General features: G+C 40.3%; 1 protein-coding gene across 3 annotated transcripts in view; it reads left to right on the forward strand.

Moving 5' to 3' along the window:
- Positions 1 to 26624, forward strand: part of epha3 (eph receptor A3) — a 559788-nt gene that overhangs the window by 27606 nt on the left and 505558 nt on the right. For all 3 annotated transcript variants that reach the window (XM_072445110.1, XM_072445114.1, XM_072445111.1), the window contains exon 4: positions 26202 to 26357. In XM_072445110.1, the coding sequence (XP_072301211.1) occupies positions 26202 to 26357 (156 nt within the window). The remainder of the gene's footprint in view (positions 1 to 26201; positions 26358 to 26624) is intronic.

The raw sequence follows: 26624 nt of genomic DNA on the forward strand, positions 1-26624 counted from the left end.
GTGCAAATTTACTTAAAGTTCAATTGCAAAGATAAGCCCAAACCACTAACTTTCTCCTAAGGTAACTACATTTATTGTATTGTACATATTATGGAGAGTTGAAATTCACTGAGAAAAAACTTGGGGCCCTTTTAAGTGTCACCTGTTCCTGGGCAAAGGGTCCATCCTTTAAAGGTTGAGGACGCAGTGGAGATGAGCACTGACCTTTCCCACAAATTACACACTTACTCATTTTGAGCCCGTCCCGCTCACACAGACACAGATATGCAGAGGGGGGTGAGACATGTCACTACGCTGAGAAAAATGCCAGACTCGGTGTCCAAGCAGATTACTGTGGTCATCCCCCATAGATCCATCCACCTCCTCCCATTCATTTCCCCTCATCTGCCCTGCACAGAGGCATTTGTCAAGGTGAAGGCAGCAGGGCCCCGCCTTGTGATACATCCCACCAATTTTTCCATTTCTTCTGCTCTGCTAGTCTTCTGCCATTAAGTTTTCAATTTCAGCTGCTGAAGGTGATGCCAAAGAGCAGAACCTGGAGGAGCGTTAGAGAAACCAGTCTGATTAATGCAGGACTAGCTCTGACTCTTGTCAGTCCTACGCTTTCTCAGCTGCTTGTGTTGCCCTGTTATATTAAACACTTCAGGATGTTGGTCATATGACCTCACAATTGGAATATTTCAAGTGAAAAAAGCAGAATTGTGTTAAAGAAATCTGATTTTAAATATTTAGGCTGACAGAAAGTTAGGTCATGCATTTTATAAGCTGGACAGTTACAGATGCTACATTGTAAGCTTTGGCAAACACTGGGCGGCAGTAGCTCAGTGGTAGAGCGCTCGTCTCCTGATCCGAAGGTCAGTGCGATCGCAGCTGCATCAGGTGAATATTGTGTCCTTGGTCTAGACACTTAAGCTGCCCCGTCCCAGAGTCTGTGTACATGTGTGTGATGGGGGGAATGTGTGTGTGAATGTGTGTGTGAATGTGTGTGTGAATGTATGTGTGAATGTGTGTGTGAATGTGTGTATGAATGTGTGTGTGAATGTGTGTGTGAATGTGTGTGTGAATGTGTGTGTGAATGTGTGTGTGAATGTGTGTGTGAATGTGTGTGTGAATGTGTGTGTGTGAATGTGTGTGTGTGAATGTGTGTGTGAATGTGTGTGTGAATGTGTGTGTGTGTGAATGTGTGTGTGTGAATGTGTGTGTGTGAATGTGTGTGTGTGAATGTGTGTGTGAATGTGTGTGTGTGAATGTGTGTGTGTGAATGTGTGTGTGAATGTGTGTGTGTGAATGTGTGTGTGTGAATGTGTGTGTGAATGGGTGTGTGAATGGGTGAGTGGCTCCTGAATGTAAATCGAGTGTCTTGAAGGTAGAAAAGTGACCATTTCAAAATGTATTGTCTTAGTTACTTCTCGAGTTGAAGGTTAAAAAGTAAACATGTTTTTTATTATTTTAAGTTTATTAAGTGAAGTCCTAATCAGCCTTCTGCATGTGGCTGTGTTTTCCAGAAGCCGGCTGAGTGCTAAGGCTAACTCGAAGGTGCTCTCTTGACGACACTTTGTCTCTAACGAGCCTCAGCCAATTAATCCATTGATTTACATGTAAATGGCTCCAGAAAGGTTAGCGCGTGTGAATGTCATCTGCATGTATTTATCATGCTAATGTCGCTCACTCAGACGGACTCCAACAGCCCTGAAATGTAGAGGTGGGGAGAAGTGACAGCTCGATCACTGATGGATTACTCTGCATCATATTATCAGCCAAATAAGGTGCTAATTACGATGTCAGGTACGCACCTTTTAATTATGAGCCAAACTTGAACTTGTCTGTCAGTCTTTGGTCTCACAGTAGCAAATCAAGTGGGTAATTTTAAGTTTTGAAGTATAGTTTTTAAAATCAAGGCAAATATTTTACATGATGAGGATGTCATAGAATCCTTTTTGAATATACATATCATCCAAATGTGTGTAGTTGGGACATAAACATTTGTTCAGTGCTGAATTAGAAGCATGTTATTGAAAATGCGGTATGATGTTTGTTAAGGCAAGATTTACTGTGTGATTTGTTGTCTTTTATGGCGGTAAAATGGTTTACTCCACAGTAGAAATGTTAATAGGGAATATCGTGTAATGTACGTTCAAACATTTACAAACTCCAGTACTTAACTTGCGCAGTGGAAACCAATACTCCACAGCTGTTTGAGCCGCTTTCCTAAACTGTGAATATCTTGTGTCTAAATAGAGAGCCAGAGAGCCCTCGTAAAATCACTCATATTCTGGTATCTGCTGTGATAAAGAATAGTTCGTTTTGGCAGTCTTTCACCTAAAAACAAAGCCTCCCGCAGCTCGGAGTCTGATAGCTGACTGGCCAGGGTGCAGTGTTAATTGACGTTGTGTGCTCAGCTCCAGTGAGACACTCAGTAAATTGTCCCCAGGTGGGAGAAGAATAGGCTCCATCTTCATTTCTCAAGAGCTGCCATACAGCTCATTATTGTTAGTGTGTGTTGATTTTGTAGATTGTTCATGACTTTATCCCCCATTATCCCTCTTTATAGCCTCTGTAAATGATACGTAGATTTGTGTGTATGCTAAATCAGCCATGCTCAGTGTCCAGCTCAATGTGCTGCACAGGACCAACATTGTATATACTCAATTAAGGCTGCTTGGTCTATAATGGATTTCTTATGGACATTCCTTGTTGTTAGCTTATGCATTTACATGTGAGTCCATATAGTTTTGCCATACTGACACATACTGATAAGTTGGACCCTAACCTTTCTGAAATAGATTCACTTTTATTGTATATATATTCACCAAAGGACTACTTAAAGGAGACATATTAGGCGTTTTTCCGGGTACTTATTGAAATATAACATAAGTAGATATTTATTTTACAAAAATCCCAAATAAGGACAGATATATGGGCAGGAACAGGAATTTTCTGAGCACTCAAGCCTCAAATTCAGGATAGGATTACAACTTTGAAGAAGAAACACCATTGAAACATTGTTAAAAGCAGATCAAAGTTGATTTAATATGTCAATTTTGACTGTGGCCAATATATAAACTTATCAAAAATGCATTTAATATTGTTTTTGAATGTATCCGGTATTCAAAATGTGAATATTGGCTGTACAGGTAAACAACTATCTCAAAATGCTTCAAAAGGAGCTGAATAAAAATGAAACTATAATTATTATGTGATATTTCTGCACTTCGAGGCTCAATACTTAAACCTTGACGATCACCTTTCTGTTGGATTGCCAAAATAGTTTCTTATTACACCCCAAACATATTGAGTACATTTTTGTCAATATTGCTAACCACTACACAAGGTTTAGTGTTGGCACCAAATTAAAAGATAAAACTCTGCATTTCAAGGTGTTTTATTTATGTTTTTTCCCAGGGGAATTGAATCTGCATGTTGGGTTTTTTCCCCAAATCAGGCCCAATTATAAACCGCATTGGACATCCCTATACTCTCTATAATTTGCCGCAGATTGCCGTCCTGATTCCCCGTCGTCTCCTGTCTGGCTTTGTGTTGACATGCTTGTGTGTGTGTGTGTGTTTGTGTGTGTTTGTGTGTGTGTGTGTGTGTGTTTGTCCGTCCCAGCGAGGCGAGACAGGACCTGGCACACGCTAAAACATGCTACTTCCAAAGGCAACAGCTCTGTTAAGTGAGATGTGCCGTTTGCCATAATGATCCCATCTATCACTGCCTTCATCTCTCCATGCCTTTATCCCCCACTCCTCCATCAACGTCTCTGTGGCCTCATTAATTTAGACCCACTATTTATGGTCCTGTAAAAACAATAACTGAAGAGAAAAAGTGAGGGAATTTGCTGGCACCGCTGAATTCTGGGATAGCATGGGAAAGATGACTGTTGGGTTAGATGGAGCACTCTATATTCATTTAATTGCACTTGATTCAGACATCTGGTTAACATTGCATGGTGTTTTCTTATGTGAAGCCCAGTGTGTTTTTGGAAACTTTGCTTCGGCAGAGAATAATTGAAAATTTAGTCGCGCTACGGATCTCTGTATGATGTGGTGTAGTGTTACGCTCTAATGAAATATTGAAAGTCAAGAATTTTCACCAGATGTATCAGCGAGATTGGACATATCCCAATCTCAGTGTTTACCAAATATATTATTATTATTATTTGTTGGCGTGATCAATATTTAAGGGTGTGCTCATACTTGCACACGCACAACTGGGAACTAAACCTAGAGCTAAGCCTGGACTGGACTGAGACAAACATTTTATTTGGTCCTAAATTGAGCCCATATTAGTCCTTTTGTGGACTTGTTTTGGTGCTGTTCTAGTCCTTGTTTTGCCCTAATTTAGTCTATGTTTAATTTTGGGTTTAGTCCTGTTTTAGTCCCAATAATCAGGTGAAAATTGGGAACGTGCAAGTGTGAACGCATTCTAAATCAGAACAAAAAGGATTCAAACCAAGCGACCCCCCCCCCCCCCCTTTTTTTAAATTCCAGATCTTAAGTTTTTTCAACGTTAAACTATGGCATTAAAAAAGATTATATCGGACAATTGAATGCAAAAAAATCTCAAAAAATCTAATAAAAATACTTTAAAAAGATACAATTTTAAACACAGTATTACGAACATTGAACTAAAGATTATGGTCAAATCTGTGCACACACTTAGAGCTATTTGACATTCCTCAGAAAGTAAAAATAATAAAACAGCAACATATAAATCTTCACATTGTTCAAGGAAAGAAAACATTAAAACTATTACAAGGTAGAAATGGCAAACACGATTGCAAGTAATGTGTAACAGGAAAAACATTTTAGCAAACTATAAATCTAGCATCACGCTCAGGGCACTGGACATTTGTGTTGTACGGAACCTCTACAGTGATAGCCGTGTGCAGGAAAATAGCCCATGAATGACGTGCTACACAAAACATGTATGTGAGTGATGAGAAGTACCACTCGGAGCCTTATGCCAAATGGATGCTTCGGACTTCTGTAGCTCATGTTTGCAGTTCAAAGACTCCCAACCACAAGCGTCCTGTCAGCCATCTCTGCAGCGAACTATAGCAACCTTTGGCTCTTGTCAGGAGAAGTATGTAACTCACACTATAGGCTGCTCCGTATGGGGCGCTATCACACTCCGGCTCCGCCCTTTGAGGCCTAAAACACTATGCCACATGAAGCTGCGTGAAGTCTGTGGGCGCTGAACCTTTGAGCCATAAACACTTAACTGGTGTCAAACCTCTGAGAAGTGGAGACACTTTATGGAAAAAATATGATGGATGGTGTATACAAGAAGATGGACAGGGCTTTCACTCAACTATTTCCTTTTGGAGAATGCTTGTATTATACGGGAGTGACAACGCAGGAAATTGATGGTTGCTGTTTTCCTATTAGCACAGATTGTGTTTTTAATAGATGGTATATTGTTGAAATTGTTGTAAAAAAGTATCCACATGACTATATTTGAAGTCTAAAAGTCTAAAAGTAACACGGAGGCTTTTGAATATATGCAGAATTAGAGAGAATAGTGTTTGTATTCTAAATGACCTGCAACAAGGTGATATATTTAGTGATAGTTTGGCTTTTTAATTTTTTTTATTATTATGCTTTCACATTAGTGCTGTACTTGAGCCTCATCCAAGACTTTTACAGGTTGAGGTTAAAGTTAAGGCTCATTTCTGATGAATGGCAAAAATCAGATTGTTATTGGGGTGATAAAAAAAATATTTTGTAAAAGTAACACACACCACGAGTAGTATTTTTAGTATGTGAAGAAGTCATAGTTGAAGTAAGAATAGTTGTAGTTTAAACTTTACCAATATAGTCAAAATAAATCTATGACTAGAGAAATAACTAGAGGTAGTGACAGCTTTCCTCAAATAATAGTCATTAGAGTACAGGGTGTGTTTAGCCATTGTAACTAAAATACTTAAACACTAAAATACTGGCGATGGGTGTCCTGCTTGGTTGGAGATACCTTATGTTATGTTCCAATGCCATGTTCATGATTCTTTGCCAAAAAAACGTCCACACTTTCAGACTTATTTTTGTGCTGATGAACTGTTGGCGGGTGGTGTCTTTTGTAGAGCATTTGGGGGTTATCGTCCTGCACCAGAGTAAAATACCATGTGTGCACCCAGCGGGAGAACATTCCTGCTAGCCCCATGATTTCCTGCGGTCATTCACGCACCACTCCAACCCCACTGTAACGCCATTGTCCTGGGCTTATGCCATCCAGCCAGGCCCCCCACACTCGGAGCTCTCTGCCTCGCACACTGCACAGTGCACCCGCCCAAGCAGAGCATCCGGCAACATCCTGCGCCTCCACCAAAAAATAAAGAGATCATCTACAGGCCGCCTCGATGTGTTACCCACCAGAAGTCTGTGCTGAACAGTTTGTTAGCACCACTCACTCACATAGTCAACATGTCGCTTCAATCTGGAACATTCCCAATGTCTTTGAAAACTACAGTCATAAAGCCTCTCCTAAAGAAGAGCAGTCTTGAGTCAGTACTGAGTCATTACCGGCCCATCTCTAATCTGCCATTTTCAAGCAAAGTGCTTAAAAAAGTTCTTTAGCAACAGCTCACTGATTTACTGGGGGGTGCCCCATGGGTCACTCCTGGGACTCCTTCTGTTCAGAAAAATGTGTCCTATCACAATTATGCAGACGACACTCAGATCTATGTTTCACTGTCGGCAGGTGAATATGGACCAGTAGATTCACTCTGTCACTGCATCCAACAGATCAGTGTGTGGATGCAAAACAACTTTCTTCAGCTGAACTCAGACAAGACTGAAATCATCGTCTTTGGCCCACGGAAACAAAGAGAAAGTGTTAGCGGTCACCCCCAGAGTCTCGCTCTAAAACCTACAAACCAAGTTAGAAATCTGGGGATATTAATGTGAATTTTAACAGCCACATCAAATCAATAACATCAGCTGCTTTTTACAATTATAAAAAACATCCCAACACAAAAACACAAAATCAAAAATACAGTGTCCAAACCAGATTTAGAGAGACTTATTCATGTGTTTGTCTCCAGTAGATTAGACTACTGTAACGGCCTGCTCACTGGCCTCTCCAAACGAGCTGTAAAACAGCTGCAGTACATCCAGAACGCTGCTGCTCGGGTCCTGACCAGAACCAGGAAGTACAATCACATTAGTCCTGTTCTCAGGTCTCTGCACTGCCCCCTGTGGCTCAGAGAATAGACTTTAAAGCAGCTTTGCTTTAAAATCTCTCCATGGCCTAGCACCAAAGTACATCTTGGATATGTTAGTGCCATATGAACCATCTCGGACTCTGAGGACCTCAGGGACCGGCCTCCTGCTGGTGCCCAGAGTCAGGACCAAACATGGGGAATCTGTGTTTCAGTTTTATGTTGCGAAAAAGATGTGAGACAGGCCTCTACTCTGGCAATGTTCAAATCTAAGCTAAAAAACAGTATTTTAATTATGACTAAAATGTGTGAAGCACCTTGAATTGCCTTGTGTACGAATTGTACTCGACAAATAAACTTGCCTTGTCTTGCTGTTATGTTGTATAATGAATGTATGATGTTATTCATAGGTTTAACAATATGGCGACTTGTGCATAATGTGTTAAACTAACCATGAAGGGTCACAACTCAAGCAAATCTAAGACAGGATCAATACATAAGGTTGCTTTGTGAAGGCAATCTCTTATGAAAACTTTGCTAAAATATGCATATTTTTTTATTTGGGTTAAAGACATGACGGTTTTACTTTTTTTAATACTATATATATAAAAATAAATAAAATATATTCCTCAAAATTGAATTTGAGCTTCACAAAAATAATGCTTTGTGATGAAGGATATACACACAATGTGGAGTTCACATTTCTGTATTTTTCTAGTGCCATCTTTAATGTGCGCTAATCTCCTATTAAAAATAAAAGTAGGACAGACTAAATGTGTTAGCGTTTTCTAACCATGCTCACTGGTATCTGAGGCGTTTTAATTCACCAAAATCGATATGAGCTCATACATTTCATCTCCATTGAAATTGCACTTGACATTTCGCTTCATTCCAGAAAAAAATATGTTTTTGCTTAGAAAGTTTTAAAGCTTTCATCATTTATATAACTTTTACAATGCAGCAAGCTAAAAGAGCACGAGGGTTCAAAAGAAGACCAAATGTATGTCACTGGAAATAGACAGCGTTAACAAAAACATCTTGGTGAAACTTTTGTTCTTGAAGTTTTTTAAGTGCACAGCTTTGTCCAAATATTAGCATTATGGAGCTAAACCCAATGGTAAAGAGATGTACTCAAAAGCATTCAACCTTAGAGCAGTTTACGGTTTGCTTATGACTGGCAGCAGGCTCCTGACATCTGGCGAGCAGAGACACGCAAAGGAAACCCTAGCACCTGGCACCAACTTTTGGAGTGTATTGTAATCTTTTCATTTTGTAAGGAATGCTGAGGTTAAAATGCTGTCCCGTGACAAAAAGGGAACTAAAATGTCTCAAGGATATTTTTTGGGCAACACATGGGCATTCCTGTGCAAAATAAAACTACAAACTAAATTCCAAAATAGTCAGGACACAGAGCAGACATTTTATATTATGAACAAACGACTTTATTCATAATGAACTAATAGTTTATTAAGAATGATTAACTACTTAATGAAATGCATTAACTACTGCTATTAGTGTTATTATAAAGTGTTAGCGATGGTGTTGTCTGCCATGTATTTCTAAGAAAGCATCACACTGTTTTTTGGTCTCGTTTTAGCCCAGTTTGAGTCCAAATGTTGACTTGGTTTGGTCCTGTTCCATTCCAAGTTTAGTCCCAGTTTAGTCCCAAGTTTGATGAACGAACCCTAAAAGGATGGGACGAAATTGCAGAACAAAAAAGGTTGAAAAATCTGCAGGACAAATGAAAATGCATTTGATTAGGATTAATTTAGCAGCAATAACCTCACGTATACGTGGTCTTGGTGTCAAATTAATATGCAAACATCTGCTCTGGCTGTCATGGAAGTGAATGGCCTTAAAAATTACAGTTTATTTAAATGTATTTGTTACTTTTTACTTGTCATATTTATTCTGTGCAGTCTTTATTAAGAGAAAAGGGAAACACTGGTCCAACTTCCGACCAATGCCCTTCACACGTCCATTCCCATATGTGAAAAGGACCTATATATAGTAAAACCATTTGAGCCAAGCCAACACAGTAGCCGCTGCTTTATGTGCGGGTAATTGACAAGTTGAATCTATAGCAGAATAGCAAATAGGAGCTTGCATCTGCTACTTATGAATTCCACAAAGCAGCACACCTCTTTCCCTCTCAAAGCGTCTTTTCTGTTTGATTGTTTCACCCTTTTCTCACACGTAAAAAGAGCTGTTCGTCACTATTCAGGGACGGAACTGATTAAAGGTGATTAGGCCCTGCCCATCCATCACTCTCGCTATTCAGAACGCCACTGGCCCCAGAATTAACGGCCTCAAACCGCCATCTTACATACTGTTGCTTACGTGGGAGGGAATGAGGTTGTATCTTGCTCTGTTTCTCTTCTCATTTTCGACATTACGCTAATTGCAAATCATTCCGAAGCCAGAGAAGGAACAACACAACGCAATTGGTAATAATGGGTCTTAACACTAAAACAATACACAGAGGAGGCTGAATAGAGGTTTGAATGTAAATGGTCCGTGGCAGTCCATTCTTTTCCAGATTCTTTGGTAACTCAGTGATGAATGTACACTTTCGCCTTTGACGGATGGCGGCAGTGAGAACCTTTCATGCTCTAGTCATTCTTCACCACATTAGGCCTACCGTAATGACGCTAAGATGGGGGAGATTGATTTTACCCGTGCCCTATTTTTAGGGAAATGAGACTAATAGGCACTTTGGCTTTCAACGTTCTTGAATTTATTATAATCAACCCACTACCTTAAATATGGGGTGATACGTGCTAATAGTTGAAGAACGGCCACACATGCTGACTTGTGTGGAAAGTCCAGCGCCGGCCTTTTAAAAGGGTGTGAGGCCGGTTTCATTGGGAGTTTTACACAGTGCTGCAGTTAGGTTTCACAAGCTGTGGTCGTGAAGGAAGTAGAAGGCGACACATACGGGTCAGGATCACATTTTTCAACACAGTCCAACATAAACTTTGTGTGAATGTGCACAAACTTTGACAAATCTTTGTGTCATAGTAAAATGCAATAGAATTGTTGTCAGTTGAAAGAACTTTACCCAGTAGCTGCTTTTATAAAGATTAGGATTGCTGGATTCAAAGTTTGGTGTGAATTATACGTTTTGTAGATTGCTAATTAATCAAATTCACCGCTTGAATTGCTGACTGAAAAATGTATATGTTAAAAGTACATGATGTAACTTTTGCTGCTAAAATAAAATCCAGCTCAAAATCCAGACATCTCTTTTCTAGCCCTTAAGCGCTGAACCTTGATGTAATGCAGAAACAGTATGTCTACACTCAGTAAGTACCACTTTGGGAGGACAGTGACTGGCCTGAACCTCCCACTGAGAAGCGCTTCAGTGAACCTCAGGATGTGAGCGCTGCAGGTCGCATCTCTACTCCTGCTGTATCCACACTTTCCCTTGTATTCATAAAAAACGCCTAAAAACGCCTACTCTTGACCCACAACAGCATTTCAATGATGTTTAGAGAATGACTTTGGAGAAAAATCTGTTGTCTTCTTGGCTTTCAGTTTCCTGTTTATAAGCACTGTTTCCAGCACTTTTCACCATAATCATACAGTATAATAAATATGTAGATGTGGCGTTTGATGTTAGTACTATCGATCGCTTAGCATCTCCTCTCGTCATGTAATATTTGAAGGACTCTGAAGTGGACATCGGTATTTTTTCCTGTAGCCGTTAGCATTAGCCCGCAAAAAACACAAGTTAGGGATAATCAAGAGGGTTTTTGGCCTGTACCAACCCATGCAAGATGATAAAGCCTTGGTAAAAGTCATTATTGAGTGTTGCGTTTACAACTGGCATCTGAGCTAGGCTAACTGACTTTAAGATGAGACTTTAAGATATTTTTCTTGTAATCGTATAGCTTTTATATGAGGATCAGCTTCACCATTCATTTGTATGTGAAGGAATGCTCGATTTGACCTGACTCCCTGCAGCCTTGACCAAGTGATCCAGTGTGTGCAACGGAGGAAGATTGAGCATTTTGCATCGACATCCTATGAATGTCTATGCTTTTCTCTGTTCATGAGGTATTTACATACACATTTACATTGTATTTGGTCATGTCTTCTGAATAACGGTGTGTTTACATTTGCTTTTATTTTAATTGGTCTCCCGGGGATTGTTTCAAAGAGCATCATCAGAAGAAATGGATTGTAAACACAAGCGGCGCATGTGTGAGTCCTCACGGTGGAGCAGTGGCACACTTCACTTGATCCTGCGTAAATGGCACACTTCTCTCATCTCACTACACTTAAAACTCTTGTGCGGCTTCAATTACTTGTATGTGTTGGGGTCTTGCACGCGCCATATTGTGTGATTTAAATGAGAGGGCTGCACATGCAAACAAGCTGGCTCTGCAAACAGTTTCTATATTATACTTCTCTTGTTTGATGCTTGGTCACAACAAGCACCTTTTGTTACAAACAATATGCATCAGTTATATTCAGTTTGCAATATGTTACATTTACAGATGGTTTATAATGGTTAATAAGCTGTTCATATCTCACAAACACACTACTTGTTAATGGTTTGTAGATTGTTGGCCTTGGTTTTTACCCAGTGTACCAGGAAACACTGGTGTGTGTGTGAGGTTATGCCAGATGTGCCTGAGGAAAAGTCCAATTTCCAGTCACACTTGCACTTCATAAAAATAGTCATCATTTTGAAGAGTTCTGAGCAGACTAATTAGCCACAAAAATAAGCCCAACAATAATTACCAAATCCAACCACAATATTTGCTCCTCATTATTTTCAAAATGGTGTTATTTCATAATATTTTCTGGTGTTCCGCAGCATAATTTGAACTAAAATAATGTGCCATGACTTAAGAAAGGTTGAAAAAGACTGGACTGAGTAACTTTATTTTAAACTGATACAGATGTCTTTAAGTTAAATTATGAATACATTGGTCTAGTGTAGCCCAGAGCTTCTCTAACTATGATATTGTAATTTCTTGGTTAGAATTGCCTTGACAATGGTGTAGTCCATTTTTAAACCTGGTTCAGCCCTAGATTAGACATGGAATAGTTCTATTAGACCTGGTTTAGATCTGGTAGTACTCAGAAAACATATCTAGAAATCCAGAAAATATTTTCTTTGGTGGTAGTTAGAGTGACACGTTTGAGAGCCACAGCGTTATATCTTCTTTCTGTTATTCGGGTATATTTCTTTATCTTTGGTGCCATAATAGAAATATCACTGATGTAGATCGTTGTGCTGTAAGTGTAGATTTTTGCATTGGCTCATGTTAAAAGCCGTTGCTCTCATAAACAAAGGTAGACCAGCGCTCGGCAGCTGAAACAGAACAAATCCGAACAGATTGAGAGGCGCACAGGGGGTCGTGGACAGAAAGGTGAGAGTCTTGATCAGGACTCGGACAGTGTCGGGACGTCTGCCTCTGTCTGGGCCTCACCTGCACTGCTCCATCACACCCAAACATCCACGTTACACCGTACATGAATCAGGCTCCACACGTCTGCTCAAGGACATCAAATGGGCGTGTAGTCTTGTGTAATCTTTTTTCCAAGCACTGTGATTTATTCCCGGTGTGCGTCTGTCCCTGTGACCCGCTCTACCCTTGTGAATGCCCCCTCCCTCCGCAGAAACACATGGCAGGACGTCCCGTCGTGAGGTGTGTCAGTTAGAAGTGATTTACTGCTGCTCTGCCCCGACCACTGCTGAGACACCTGCCCTAGGAATCCCAGTCCTCCTACGACGCACAGGCACGCGCACACGCACATATGCACACATACTACAACACAGCGCAGGCCCGGGAACACACACATCCACGCTGGACCAGCTGGGGGTGAATCATTATTTTCTGTTATGAATTCTCGGATTTGTGCCCGTGGACAAAGAGAAAACACTTACAGTACATCCTCTGTAGAATCTAAAGACTAAGAGCTGCTATTAGGAGCTGGTAAAGGACCATTCATCAAGCGCTTTATTCACACTCATGGCCACTAGTGTAGAACATTTTAGGAAAGGAAAACTAAGTCATTGCGCCTTTTTACTCTGGCATTTCACTGTTCTAAGCTCTCTTTTGCAATGTTTTGTAACTGTCTTCTGTGGTACCTGCCTTGGGACAACAAGTCAGCACCTTTCTTATAATATTACACACTGTAGCTATTACAGATGTTCTTTGATATGCCCTGTCGCTATTATGGAGGCCGCAATATAACCTTTTACTCTACAATTAATGCGATAAAAAACATCTATTCCTCAAGTTTGTGACTAGTTTTATGAAATCAAAACTTTCTGAATGACAAAATAAACTAAATGTCCCAAAACAGACACATAGGTTAAGATAAAAATAAACTTTATTTTCCGCAGGGGGAAATTTGGCTGTACAATAATTGCCTCGTCATATTAAGTTCAGCAACAAACATCCAACAACAGCAAAGACACCCAAGATTTTTTGATGACAACAACTAGAAAGTTGGTACAGTGCATTCTGCTTGTTTAAGTGATGTTGGGGTAAAAGACAGTTTGGGATGGTTAGATTTGATGGTAACATTTCTTATTCTGAAGATAGAGGATGTTGAGGGTCATGATCTCAGACTGGACGCCAAACCCGATGACTCTCTCAACTACAATTTGCAATTACAACTATTAATATGTTTTCAGCTCTTACAATCACACAATGATATATATATATATATATGTATATATATATATATATATATATATATATATATATATATATATATATATATATATATATATGTTGTTGTACATTTGCTGTCCTGGGAATGGGACGCTCTGATTGAGAGAAACAAAGTGGATGAGTTGTACTAATGAAATAAAAGCATGTAGATACTCTGCACTGAATACTTGATGTATTGTTTTAATTTACAACCGCATAACCAATGGCATTGGGGATTAGCTGTAGACGTGAACGTAATCATTACTTTGCAAAACACAGCCTTGATCATATTGCCCGTAGTTCGGTTCCCTGCAGCGGCATGAGAATCCCATTAGTCTCAGAGCCTCAGAGGAATCCCTGGACCCGAACAAATAGATAGTGACCTTTCTGCGTCTGTCGGAGATTCATCGTGATGTTCACTTCAAGGTGAAAACTAATGATATTCAAATAGAGTATCAAGTCTGTGATTTAATGAGGTGTGCTATTTTACAGAAGGACAAAGACAGGTTTCAGATTGAACTGTTTCAAATATGACATAAAGGCCTACTTTAGATGTACTATTTTTCATATTGTATATTTTAGGCAACTGACACCATCACCTTTAAAAGACACTGACTAGACTCTAGTCAATGTTTCAGAGGTGATGGTGTCAGTTGAGTATTTTCTTGAAAAGTTACAGAAAGATAAGCCAAGGTAGCATGTTGTTTCTGTTGTTTGCCCTGTAGTGTCTGTCTGTGGCACCCCTGTCTGTGGCACCCCTGTCTGTGGCACCCCTGTCTGTGGCGCCCCTGTCTGTGGCACCCCTGTCTGTGGCACCCCTGTCTGTGGCACCCCTGTCTGTGGCACCCCTGTCTGTGCCACCCCAGCCTTCTGCCTTGTAACATCCTGGGACCAGTATAGAAACCATAGGCTCCCGTCAGAGTAAGTCTTTGGGCGATATTAAGCCAACATGTCATGCTGTCAAGTGAGCTGAGCCTGGGGGCTCTTTAGCATATGGCAGCGCACGGCCGCATACTGAGAAGTGGGAGTCCTCGTGCTTGTCAAACCTGTGTGTGTGTGTGTGTGTGTGTTGTATATGTGTGTGTGTGTGTGTGTGTGTGTGTGTGTCCTTCAGCCGTCCTCAGGTGCTCCAGCAGTCAGAGTGGAGCTCCCTGGTGAGTTGGACAACATTTCTCCACACAGAGCACGCAGCTTCTCCCTCATGGGGCACGTTGCCTTCAGCCATATGGATGCACATTCATCTAAATTATGATAATCCTGAGTACATGATAAAGTGGAGCAGATCAGAAACTATAATCAATATGCAATGTCCAACAATACTACAAGTACATAAATCACAAACCAGTTCTTCCTTGTGCCAGTCCCAAACCTAAATTGATCCATTCGATATTATTTTAAGAACTTTGTAAGGTTCTTAAAGTAACCAACAACAACATAGTCACACAGAAAAGGTGTTGACTCCAAAGACACAGCAACAGACCGGCCTATGTACTGGGAAAAACAACCAAACAAACAAAAACAATTCCTGGGTTACAAGTTAACAAGTGCAGCAGAGCCTTAGTTGAACCTTGCATCATATTTGAATAATTGTTGGTATTTTGAACACACACATATCCTGGTTTAGTCCATATTTTGAGTTCTCGGCAGTCTTAAATCTGTGTGCACACGAGTGGCAGCGTCACTTCCTCCAGTCTTGCCGATGGAGCACATTGAGTGAAGTGGGTCAGCATCACCGTGCGTGTGTGTGAGTCCGGCAGTGTTGGAGATGACCTATTTTCTGTTAGCGCTGAGCATGTCCTCACTGGCACTGGTCAGCTCCCAAAAACACCTCTAAAGCTAAGATGAATAATGGGCACGGCATGAAGTATTGTGGACAGTTTGATTGTTTTGATTTGATCGTTCCCATATCACCGAGGGGATGTTCCACTGTCGCTCCCGGTTACCGTTGTCATGACCACACAAAGGCTAAACTACCACTACAAGGACAAGCGCTGGATTGTGAGCGGTTGTGTGTTTGGGGTCTCATTCAGAGGCGCACAATGCTTCTGTAAGGGGATGAGCGGATGCAAATAGGTTTTTAAAGGTTGGGCCGAGTGTGTTCCCAGGGTGTTTAGAAGAGGAATGTCGCCTATGTGCGTGTTTGGGTGAACGAGAGGGCACCCAGGGGTCAGCCTTATCTCCGACGGGCGCTGCTACGGAGACATGCAAACAGTGTCACAGATAACTGCACCCGGACAAGTGAGGGAGATTTATGAAAACAGCCGCGATATCAGACGGCAGAAGGCTAAATGTCTGGACGGGCTTAATGATGTGTGTGGCTTTGTCTATGTCCAACGATAATGAAATACTCAAATATACATGGATTTGAATTATGAAGAGACGTAAAGATAAACATTGTCCATGCGGCAGATGATGTTTCAGTAACGCTCTGTGGCAAGAGATAGAAGCAATTTGTTTTAAGTTTCAGCTTTATGTTTTGGTATGACAGATTTTTCTGAGTTTCAGCGATATCACAATTATTACACAATTATTACACAATTAGATCTTGAAGCAAAAACAAATTAACTTTTAGCCTGAGCGATTTTGGCGACAAACTCTTCATGATCGTAGGGAAAATCTTGAGTCATGGCTCAAAATTGTAGGTCTCAGAGTGAGACAGGGACAACGTTTGAACTTAGAACTGTCGTACGACCACTGACGAGCTACAATCAGTATCAAACCTGATATTGTAGAATCCTGGTTACAGAGTGAGCCCTCCACTTCCTGCTTTTACGATCACTCTCTGTCTAAAACGTAAACACAAAGCACCCCTCAAAGTTCAGCAGAGGCACTTATTTCTCCTTATTTCCATTTAATTTAGTAACTTTTAAAAAACACAAAATCACAGCTAGCGTGTCTCACTAGCCTCAGCTAACGGTGCAACTCCGGTGGCGCCTCCAGCCTGATATTCACTCGTGTGATCGTGTGAACCACTGCACGATTACAACTTAAATTCCCCTCGTCTTGTAGTGTGACATCCATAAATCTTAAAAGACAAAATAATCGTGCAGTGGACACAGGTTACTACTTTTTACACCAAAACATCTAAGAACATTGTTAAGCAAATTTAGTAGAAATGATAAACTTTGATTCTTATAGACACTTTATTGTGTTGTTGCAGTGGCTGGATGATGAAAGCATTTGTAAAGTTGAGAGATCAGAGTATAATAATAGAAACTGACAAAAATGACTAGTCTAAACAGTGAATTAAATGCTAAAAAATGGTTGTGCATGTTTTTGTCCTCCTCTACACACTTGTTGTTCGGACTGTGATCTCTCTGCTCGGCTGCTTGTCCTGGATTTCTCAGTGACCTGACTAATCTCTGGAGTGTGCAGGGTGCTGGGAGCGGTTATTTGATGGATACAGCGGGGTGTGGGTGCATACCTCTGCATGTGTGGGGTCTGTACAGTACGCGGCCCACTCTGTCCTAGTTTATTGTCCTTGTAACAGACGGCCATTGTGAGCAGCCAGCGCTTCACGGTGAGTCTTTGCATCCAGCTGTGGACCGCCGCCTGTGGGATTAGGGTTTAGAGGTGGCAAGCCCAAATACAAAGATCTCAGAAATGTACAGGACACAAAAGGCGTGATGGTACTTTAGAAAGACTTTGAAACAACTCAGAAATATTGGAGAATAATCCTATCTAAATGAGGTGTCACCTGACTTGCATGCTCTGGTTAGCTGTGACACAAAAACTGCAATGATGTTAAAGTAGTTTCTTGGACATACTCAGGCATAAGTTTAAAAAAATGCATTTGTTGAGTAAAGTAATTAACTAATATTCCAATAACAATTTATATAGTACTTATGCCGCAACACAAACACAACCACAGTCTAGATACGTCATCTGTTCAATTGTACTTGATAATAATAATACATTGGTCTTATAAAGCACTTTTTCAAATGCCCAGTGCATTTACAATTGTGTGCATTATTTATTCAGTCATTCCATGTTGGTAAGATATTGTAGCCACAGCTGCCCTAGGGTAGACTGACGGAAACCAAGCAGCCAACAAGCGCCATCGACCCCTACGACCACCACAATCACTCACTCACACACCACAAATATTAAGCAATGTGGGTGAAGTGCTTTGCCCAAGGACAATACACAACAACAATATGGAGTAGAACCACAGTTTCCCCACAACAGCACATGGTGTTCACAGCAGTCTCCTATTTACACACCAGCAACAGGCCGGCTAAGCTTCCTTCATCACTCCATGTATCCTTAAGGTGTATGGCCACTTTCTTTTATGCTTTTTACTGCTATAAGTAAACAAAGTACTGAAACTTTACTTTACAAAACCCAATAGAGGTATTTCTACAAATATCTTCAAATAGTTTGTGATGTTGGGGGCATAAGGTCAGGTGAAAATGCTTCATGTTACAGCCCATGTATCAATAATCCATGAGCCCAAACCGGTCTGTGTAATGTGGGTCATTACCACAAGAACTCTGCATAAGTAAAGACACACTCCGTTTGCGCTGTGTAATTCCAGTTATTCCCTTGTTCCTATATCTATCCAATACTCTTTTAAATTGTATTGGACTTCTAGATTTAGCTTCGTGCATTATAGATGAAGTACGCTGCCTTATACTCGCCACCGTGTCCTCAGCATCGCAGTTGGCTTCCTGCCTGTTAGAACGGCGCATCCTCTTGTCTCGTACCTTCTCGGTGCCATCTCCTCTCTGCTTCCTCTACTTCCTCTCTCTCATCCTCCTCATCAGTCGGCTTTATTATGCAAATCTCTGTTGGATCAGATCACTTCATTAGCTTCACCCTGCCTGTTTGCAAGGCCACACAAACAATAGTGCACTTGGACACACAGGCTTGTTCACACACGGAGCTGCCGGTGGCTCTCTGGTGTCATTAGTATGCTGGACTCCGGGGCTCACACTGTGCATATGGGAGGCAAAAGACGTACTTTAAGTGGAGATAAATGCTACAACAGAGGGGTCTTTTCAGGACGGTGGCCCACACTTAGCACAACAAGCTATACAAGACGTTTCACTAAAATGAAATGGTGTGGCTGTTCATTTTCTGGTTTAGGGCTAAAAGATTAATAGCAGTTCTCCTCCTCTAGGCCAAGTAAGAGTCAGGTTTTTATACATGTTTTGGTGCTTTTATGTAAAGTCATGTGCTGGTTCTGTAAATAGTGGTAATGAGGCCATTGCTGAGGTCTTACTTTATATCTACAGACGTTCTGGAATACGCTAATGCTCAGTGCTATAACATCTTTAAAAGTAATCTTGATTTACTTAATCTGAAACCTTGTTAGTTAAATAACAATGACATACATTTTTTTCTATTTTTTTTTTTTGTAATGTTTCTTGTTGCAAATGTTGCTTGAGCACTGACTAAGTGTGTATTTTTTGAATGCATTGGAGACTTGTAAAGCTCCCCGGTCATAAGTATATTTAGAGATAACAGTCCATATACTGCAGTGTTGTAATAGCAGCATAACTCGGTTATCTTCTGGAGATAGATTGCAGAACAGTTGCAGACACAACCGATCAATTCTGCTGATTGCTCCCATTTGTATTTCAGATTAAACGTTATCAGCATTGCAACAATTTCTCTTCAGTAAATTAATTGTAATTTGGCTTGATGGATTCATGTGTCATGATACTGTACAAGTACTATGTAGTAGCAACAATTATGTATCATAAATTGTACAAATTAAGTGATTTATAATTGTTGAACCAGAACAAAGTAGAGCTCTGCATGGTTTTCTAATGATCACTCTGTGCAGGGCAACCATGTTATTTTTAAAGTATAGAGCTTTGGTTGCTTCGAGCTGTTCCCCTTTGTTTTAAACCAACATTACGCTTTGTTTTCAGAGAAAAGGACTATAATATGGCAGTTAAAATGGTCAAACAAGCTGTATATCACCGTTTCATGAAAGACTTTGACCTGCCGTTCTGTTACTTGTTACTGTTTGGCCCGAGGGCATTTTTGTGGTGGAGCAGGGGTACGATGTTTACCGTTGCTACGCTTCCCGTCACATTACAACTGGCTCCGGATAGAACTGCCAGCCAAATGCCTAAACTGTCAGAGTAAATAACTTTTCCATTTCAAAGAGAGTCATTCCAATTAAAGGCGGACGGGTGGAGGGCAAGACAGAGACAGGGAAGCCACAGAAGTGTTGTGAGTGTTGGCAGTTTGGTGCAGGAGGGGCGGGGCGAGTGAAGGGGGGAAAGGGAGTCAAAGTCAGGGAGATGACTTTGACTCGCTTTCCTCTTTTTCCTCTCTGGATTAAGTGAGGAAAAAGGCGGACGAGGTGGAAACAGGAAATCAATTGTTGGGTAATTTCTGTCTTTTTATGGTTCTCATCTTCTAAACTGAAGGTCGGTGGATCAAATCCAGCTCCAACATCATTGGTCAGATCCACTGTCCCACAGTGTCTGTACGACTGGTGTGTGAATGAGCCAGTCATTGCCAGATGGAAAAGAGCTATATAAATGTGACCATTTTACATGGATAAGACTGTATCTCGATAAATAGAAAAAAGGTATTTAATGTATTATTTACTTAATATCTCAAGATATCCATAAACTACCAATGTGGATTGATTGTGGAAAATATGTACAGTAACATTTGGAATAGAAATATTGATTTTCTCTAAAACAAGTTCTCAAAGTACGGACAAAATAGGAGAAGTAATAATCAACAATGAAGTGCAAAAAAATAGCATAAAAATAACATAATTAAAATGTGGCTCATCTGGTAGAAGTACATTTTGTATTGAATACTCTTTACTTTTACTTCACTAAATCTGACAGGAGGAAACAGTACTTTATACTCCAATACATGTTTTAACTGAACTGTGTGTTTACTACGACCGTGGCAATGTGGGATTGATTCTTGGTTAAATATTTTGACAAAAATATATAAGGGTAGATAAGAATGATTAGATTAAATTCAGTTTTCAATTCAGTTGCTTCCTTTGACCAAAAATCATCCCAATTCTTTATCAAGTTGTACTTTTCAGTCAATCAATGTGTGAATGTGGCACTTTGCTGTGTCGTTGTTGGTGTGTTGCATTTCTTGGAACTGTAGTTGCAAGTATTGGTGTGTATTCTAATAAAATGTAAGTGGGTTAACCTAAGCCTAAACCTAACCATGGGTTATGAATATTTGCTTAATATTTGCACTTATGATCATTTGAAATGACCCCAGGAAGATTAGCCGATGCAGTACACGACAGATGCTAATGAGGATTTTGATAAACAATAACAAACAAGTTCCTAAAATCTGTGTAAAAAAAATTATTAAAGTAACATTTTCAATTGTACATTTTTTTTTGTGTCATAATTTTACTTGTATGTTTTTTCCCTGCCTCTGTACTTTTACAGAAGTAACAAACTTGAGTACTTGTTATGTCCTGATCTTCTGCTTCACTTAAGTTCACTGTATTTCACTTTCTCTCCTTTCTTCGCCATCAAATTTCATCCCAAAACTGTGATTCAGTTGTGATTCAGGCCATGATCAATAAAATAAATATACCCAACATAAAAATAGAACCAAAGAAGATCAGGACATCAAGTCTATCGATCTGGATGGACATTCATTTAAGTTGTATCCGTTACTGTGACGTTAATCGTGCATCACATCACATGCATGTAGCTGTAAAAACGTATCATCGATTTTGCGTTAACCCATTTTATTCCTTTTCCTCTTGCTGCCTGTTTAAAAGCGCAGCGTAACCAAATGCAGTCACAAGGTCAGGCTGTGGCCCTCGACATGAGCCACTCCAAAAGCCATGTCCATTATTGATGAGGCTCTCCTATGACCTTGGATATTGATTGAGCATATTGCACCTCCAGTATCCCTCCCACCAGCAGCATCCTGTGTCTGTTCCTCCACACATCCAGGCTCAAGACCATCCTGACTTTCATTTGTAAAGCAGAAACCACGACGCCGGCTCTGCACCGACAGTAATAGATTTCCAACATCTTGTTCGCTGCAGCTCCTTTTGATTAAAAAGCTATCCACTGGGACGCATTTGTATTTTTCATTTTGTAAATATTGAATCCTGCCCCCATTCGTCAAGGCGCTGATGGCGTCTGAAGCGTGCCGCGCTTGTGAGTTATTATTTTCACGCACAAAGCCGCACGTTTGAATGAATGGGGTGTAGTTTGTGGCGCCGCCGCGTTGTGCTTCGCCTCCCTACTGCCGACACATATGTTCTGTCACACTGCATCATCCAGTCCACTTGAGTGCTGCATATGGCCACTGTCAGTGTGTCCCATCCAACCTACTCCTCTACGGACAAACTTTCAGGCTGAGAAGTTGTATAATCGGGCTACGCTTCATTGTTTATGAGCTACGACGTGTTGGAACGGTTTAAATCTTGTAAAAAGCTGTTGTTTATTGCTAGCTTTACTCTTTTTTTATTGCATCACACACAAGTTGGAACGTACTTTGTTTTGTACTTGCGTTCACAAATATTCATAATGTTGTAATGGACTGTTTTACTGTTGTTTTGTAAAGTATATTTGCCAAAGATCTATAGTTTAAAGGGGCTGTGGTGGATGTTTACTGTTTTGAAAGGTGTAAAACAGAACATTTTAAACTCTTTACACTTGCAGAATATGTTCCCAGCATTCTAAATATTCAGTTTATGAGCACTTTTCACGAGTCTCTGTCCCAGAAAGAGTTTTGCCATCCCGGGTAAAGCAAACAAACATCAGCACGCTGGCGACGCAATTCCCCTGCTTCTCTGAGAATAAAATGCCCCATTTTCACCCACATAAAAGCTTTTACAATATATCTGTACAGGGGAATGACAGATTTTACTTTATTACATGTAAAAACCTTGGGTAATTGAGCTAGTGCTGTTTTTGTGGAAAAAGGTGCTGATTTTCGCCTTTCAAACAGTTCAAACTGATTGTCCATGGTTTCCAATGTAAAAATTAAACATAAAAAAGAGAAAGAGAGCGAGAAAGAAAGAATGAAAGAAAGAAAGAGAAGAAAGAAAGGTTCCAGATTAAACCTTTAGAGTAATGCAGTATTTTCAGTTGAGAGGACAAAATGTGCCTGTCGAAGCAACTGCTGTTGAGATTTCTGGCATCACAAAAATACATCAAATTAAAAATGTTCAGTAGAAAACCCCGGTGATCCAATATAACACCTGTCAATCACGGCATCCCCAAGTCCCGCCCTCTGGCCCCGCTCTTCTGTGCCCACTTCTGCAGTATTTTCCATTCTCAGGCTTCGGTCTGAGCAATTTTGTCTGATTTTGCCATCATCGCTGTCAGAACTGGCACAATTCACATTCCCATCTTTCTCCAACACTTGTAAAAATATTTTGAGGGTTTGAGGTTACAAAAATACAACCCATCAAAACTCTCATAAGAAAAGTTCATACTTGCAGCGTTGGATATTAATTTCTCTCCCAAATCCTTTATGAGATCAGTTGTGTGCCTGATAAGTTTGACAGCTGTGTTCTGCGCCGTAAAGTCCCTGTGTATTTTTAGCTTTTAAGTGGAAACCGGACTTCACAAAAGCACTCCCAATATATGAAGTACATACATATATATCATTTTAAGAGGCTGTGCTTAATCATACAGTCTGGTGTAAATGTGTCGTTTCCCCCAAAGTCAACAGACACCATGGGAGAACTGAGTTATACCATCCCACGTAAATTATGTCGTACGACTTTTACTGTAGTGCACAACCTATTGAGAAAAGTACAGTAGACTCTGCAGATTAGTCAAGCATGTGGGAGCGGGTGAGAAATGTGACTGAAATTGTTGCATGATTCAAGTTGTGTGGGAGATGTTTTTAGTCTGCGAAGATGACCTCATTGTTATTTACAAAGTATCGCCCAACAAGCTAACTTAACGTATCCAATATGTACTTTATTTTGGAACTACAGCTTTTCTACATGTGTGCACGATTATCTGGTCTTGCGAGATCTTGTCCACTCCCTATTGTTTATATGTATTCTTTTAATTTCATCATTCAAAAAACGATATACCGTTAGATATGATTTGAAAGTCTGTGAATACTAAAGCAGTTATGGAACAAAAATGTGAGGTTAGAACACAACCTATTGGGAAAAGAATACTGCGTAATGTTAAAAAAATAATATCTACACAAATGGTTCTTTCTTATCTGTAATGATTGAGATAAAAAGTAAGTCGCTGACTGAACGCACTCAATGGACATCATACTGCTCTGTTGAGTGCGCTGTAAATACAGGCTGCTGTACTGTGAAAGGCCACGTCTGCTAATTTTATGAGATTTTGGGCGTTTTCTACGAAATCGACAGATCTTTCACTTTGGAAAATTGTAACGTGGACTGTTCAGATCCCTTCACACATTAAAACAGCGTAATTTACTTCACAAAGGATCAAAACACTCCTATACCACGCCACTACGCCACATACAACTTCCCCATTGACGATGATAAAGATGTCTGGAGCTAATACGAGCAGTAGCTAAAATAAAACCAGTCTTATTGGACTCAAGCCCAGCGTTTAACGAACAGCCTGTTTGGTGTTATGTTTAAAATAACAATAAATGCCATAGCGCTCACAGGCACCACGTTATTGCTAAGTCTGCTAATTTTATGAGATCAATCCACTTTACCGTTACCGTCGCGTGCTAGTCCTGCTCGATTCGAGCTAACGCTGCAGATTTGGTTGGGATTCTGTTATCTGATTGGCTAAAGCATGCTAACTGTCAGCTTCTATAAACCCAAGTGTTGTCCAATCACGGTGGTCTGGCTCGTGCGTCTCGGCAAAGTAACAGCGTGTTTAGTTTTCCTGCTTGAAATACTATTACTTCATGGATAGGCGTGTATTGGGAGTATCATCGTGCGAGTGTCATTGATGGATATAGGTTTAGTATCAGCATTGTAGCCATTCACAGTCACGCTTTGTCCACCACTGGGAGCCCTCGGACCAGTTTTGCTGAAATTGCACTTCCTCATGCTTCATTGGTGCTGCTGCTAGCCAGGAATTTTAAGCGTGTGCAAAAGTGAAACAAAAATTGCAATTTGACAAAAAAATAGCATATGGTTTAATGCGTATGTGCAGGTTTGTTAGATATACTCAAACTTATTTTAGACCTATTTTACACATGGTCTGGTGGGACTGAGATTTGATAATATTTGCTTAGGGAGTTATTGGTGTAAAATGTTTATGTCTACTGTATTAGTCAGGGTTTTTGCTTGTCCGTTGATTTCGAAAGAGGAGATCTGAGGAGATTGCAAAATGAATCCGAATCTGCAACCAATTACAGGCAAAATCTGTCAGTTATCAAAGCAGCGTTTGACAACACAAACGTGGACACATCAAACAGACTCCATCCTTCTTATATTCCTGACGGGGATTATAGATGAAGGAGAGATATTTATCGTTCCGCCATTGGATCTCAAAAAGTATTAAAAACAATCAAATAAATCCTGGACATTAAGGGATGACATGCCTGTGTGCGTTTGTCCACAAATGACCTTGTTTCTGCTTTGTACCAAATGAAAACTTTGCAGAGTTCTAGGGTTAGGGCTCAATTTAATGTTTTTTATGCTGTTGCAGTTCATTTTAACTTTATTTTTCCTGGTGGAGGGTCTAGTACCTGCTCTTCTCCACACAGATGTACACGTTTTGCCTATTGTATTCCACAATATGATTTTAAAGTTATCTGTTTTGCATTTATCAGTGTTTTTTGGCCTATTGGTTTCATCGGAAAGGACAGTATAGTGTAATAATAGTGGGAGACAAGGGCATTTGGCAAATTGCTGGTGCCGGAAAGCTGTAATTCTATGTTTGTTTTGACCAGTCCTATGTTTGCCCCTCCTACAAACCACCCCCCATAAATGAATCATCACTAATCTGACTTTAAGATGAGTTTTCTTTACTTTGCCTGATCACAACACTCCTGTTCTTGCCTGTCCTTTTCATCTCCATCTTCCTACGCCAATATCCACTTCAAACGGTGTCACCTGGTTCGTGTGGATGGCAGCAGTTTAGGCAAGAAGGCGTTCAAAGACTTGCTGAGTGCAGATATAATAGCGGAAGATATTTAAAGAGAACAGCCCTTTTATCTGAAGGGACAGTCTGAATTATTCATGTGGTGCCTTCTGAGAGACAAAGACGCAGCAAAAAGAAAATACAGGCCAAGACGTTTCACTGAATTATTGTTTCTTGTCTTGTTCCAAAGAGCACATTCTCCCCAAACACTATATTTAAGTGTGTGTGTGTGTGTGTGTGTGTGCATTCAGTTGTCCCCGTTATTCACGTCGGACTGTTTAGAGAACGGCCTTATTGTCGCTCTTCTTGCATTCTCTCTTACAGTGCGTCTCTCTCTCTCTTCTACAGTGTGCCGAGCAGGATTCTACAAGTCCACACTGGGAAACATGGAGTGTTCAAAGTGTCCGCCGCACAGTTTCTCTCACCACGAGGGGGCGCTGCACTGCGGCTGTGAGAAGAACTACTTCAGGGCAGAAGGAGACCCAGCTTCCATGGCCTGCACTCGTAAGTCATGCGTTTTGTGATGACCTGGAATCACACTTGGGGATTGGAATTAGCACTGTCCTGTTGGGAAGGAACAAAACACATGAACCAAAAATAAGTATTAAGAATATTATTATTATTATTTATTTATTTTTCCCTCTTTCTTTTTATTTTTTTTTATTTTTTTTCTCTTTATTTTTTTATTTTTTTTCCCTCTTTCTTTTTATTTATTTAATTATTTCTCTTCTTCTTTCTCTTTTTTTCTCTTTTGACAATTACTGGACTGTA

Source organism: Eucyclogobius newberryi, unplaced genomic scaffold (assembly GCF_026437365.1).
Source record: "Eucyclogobius newberryi isolate DKJ021-1_F unplaced genomic scaffold, fEucNew1.0.hap1 SCAF_14, whole genome shotgun sequence".
NCBI classification, from domain to species: Eukaryota; Metazoa; Chordata; class Actinopteri; order Gobiiformes; family Gobiidae; genus Eucyclogobius; species Eucyclogobius newberryi.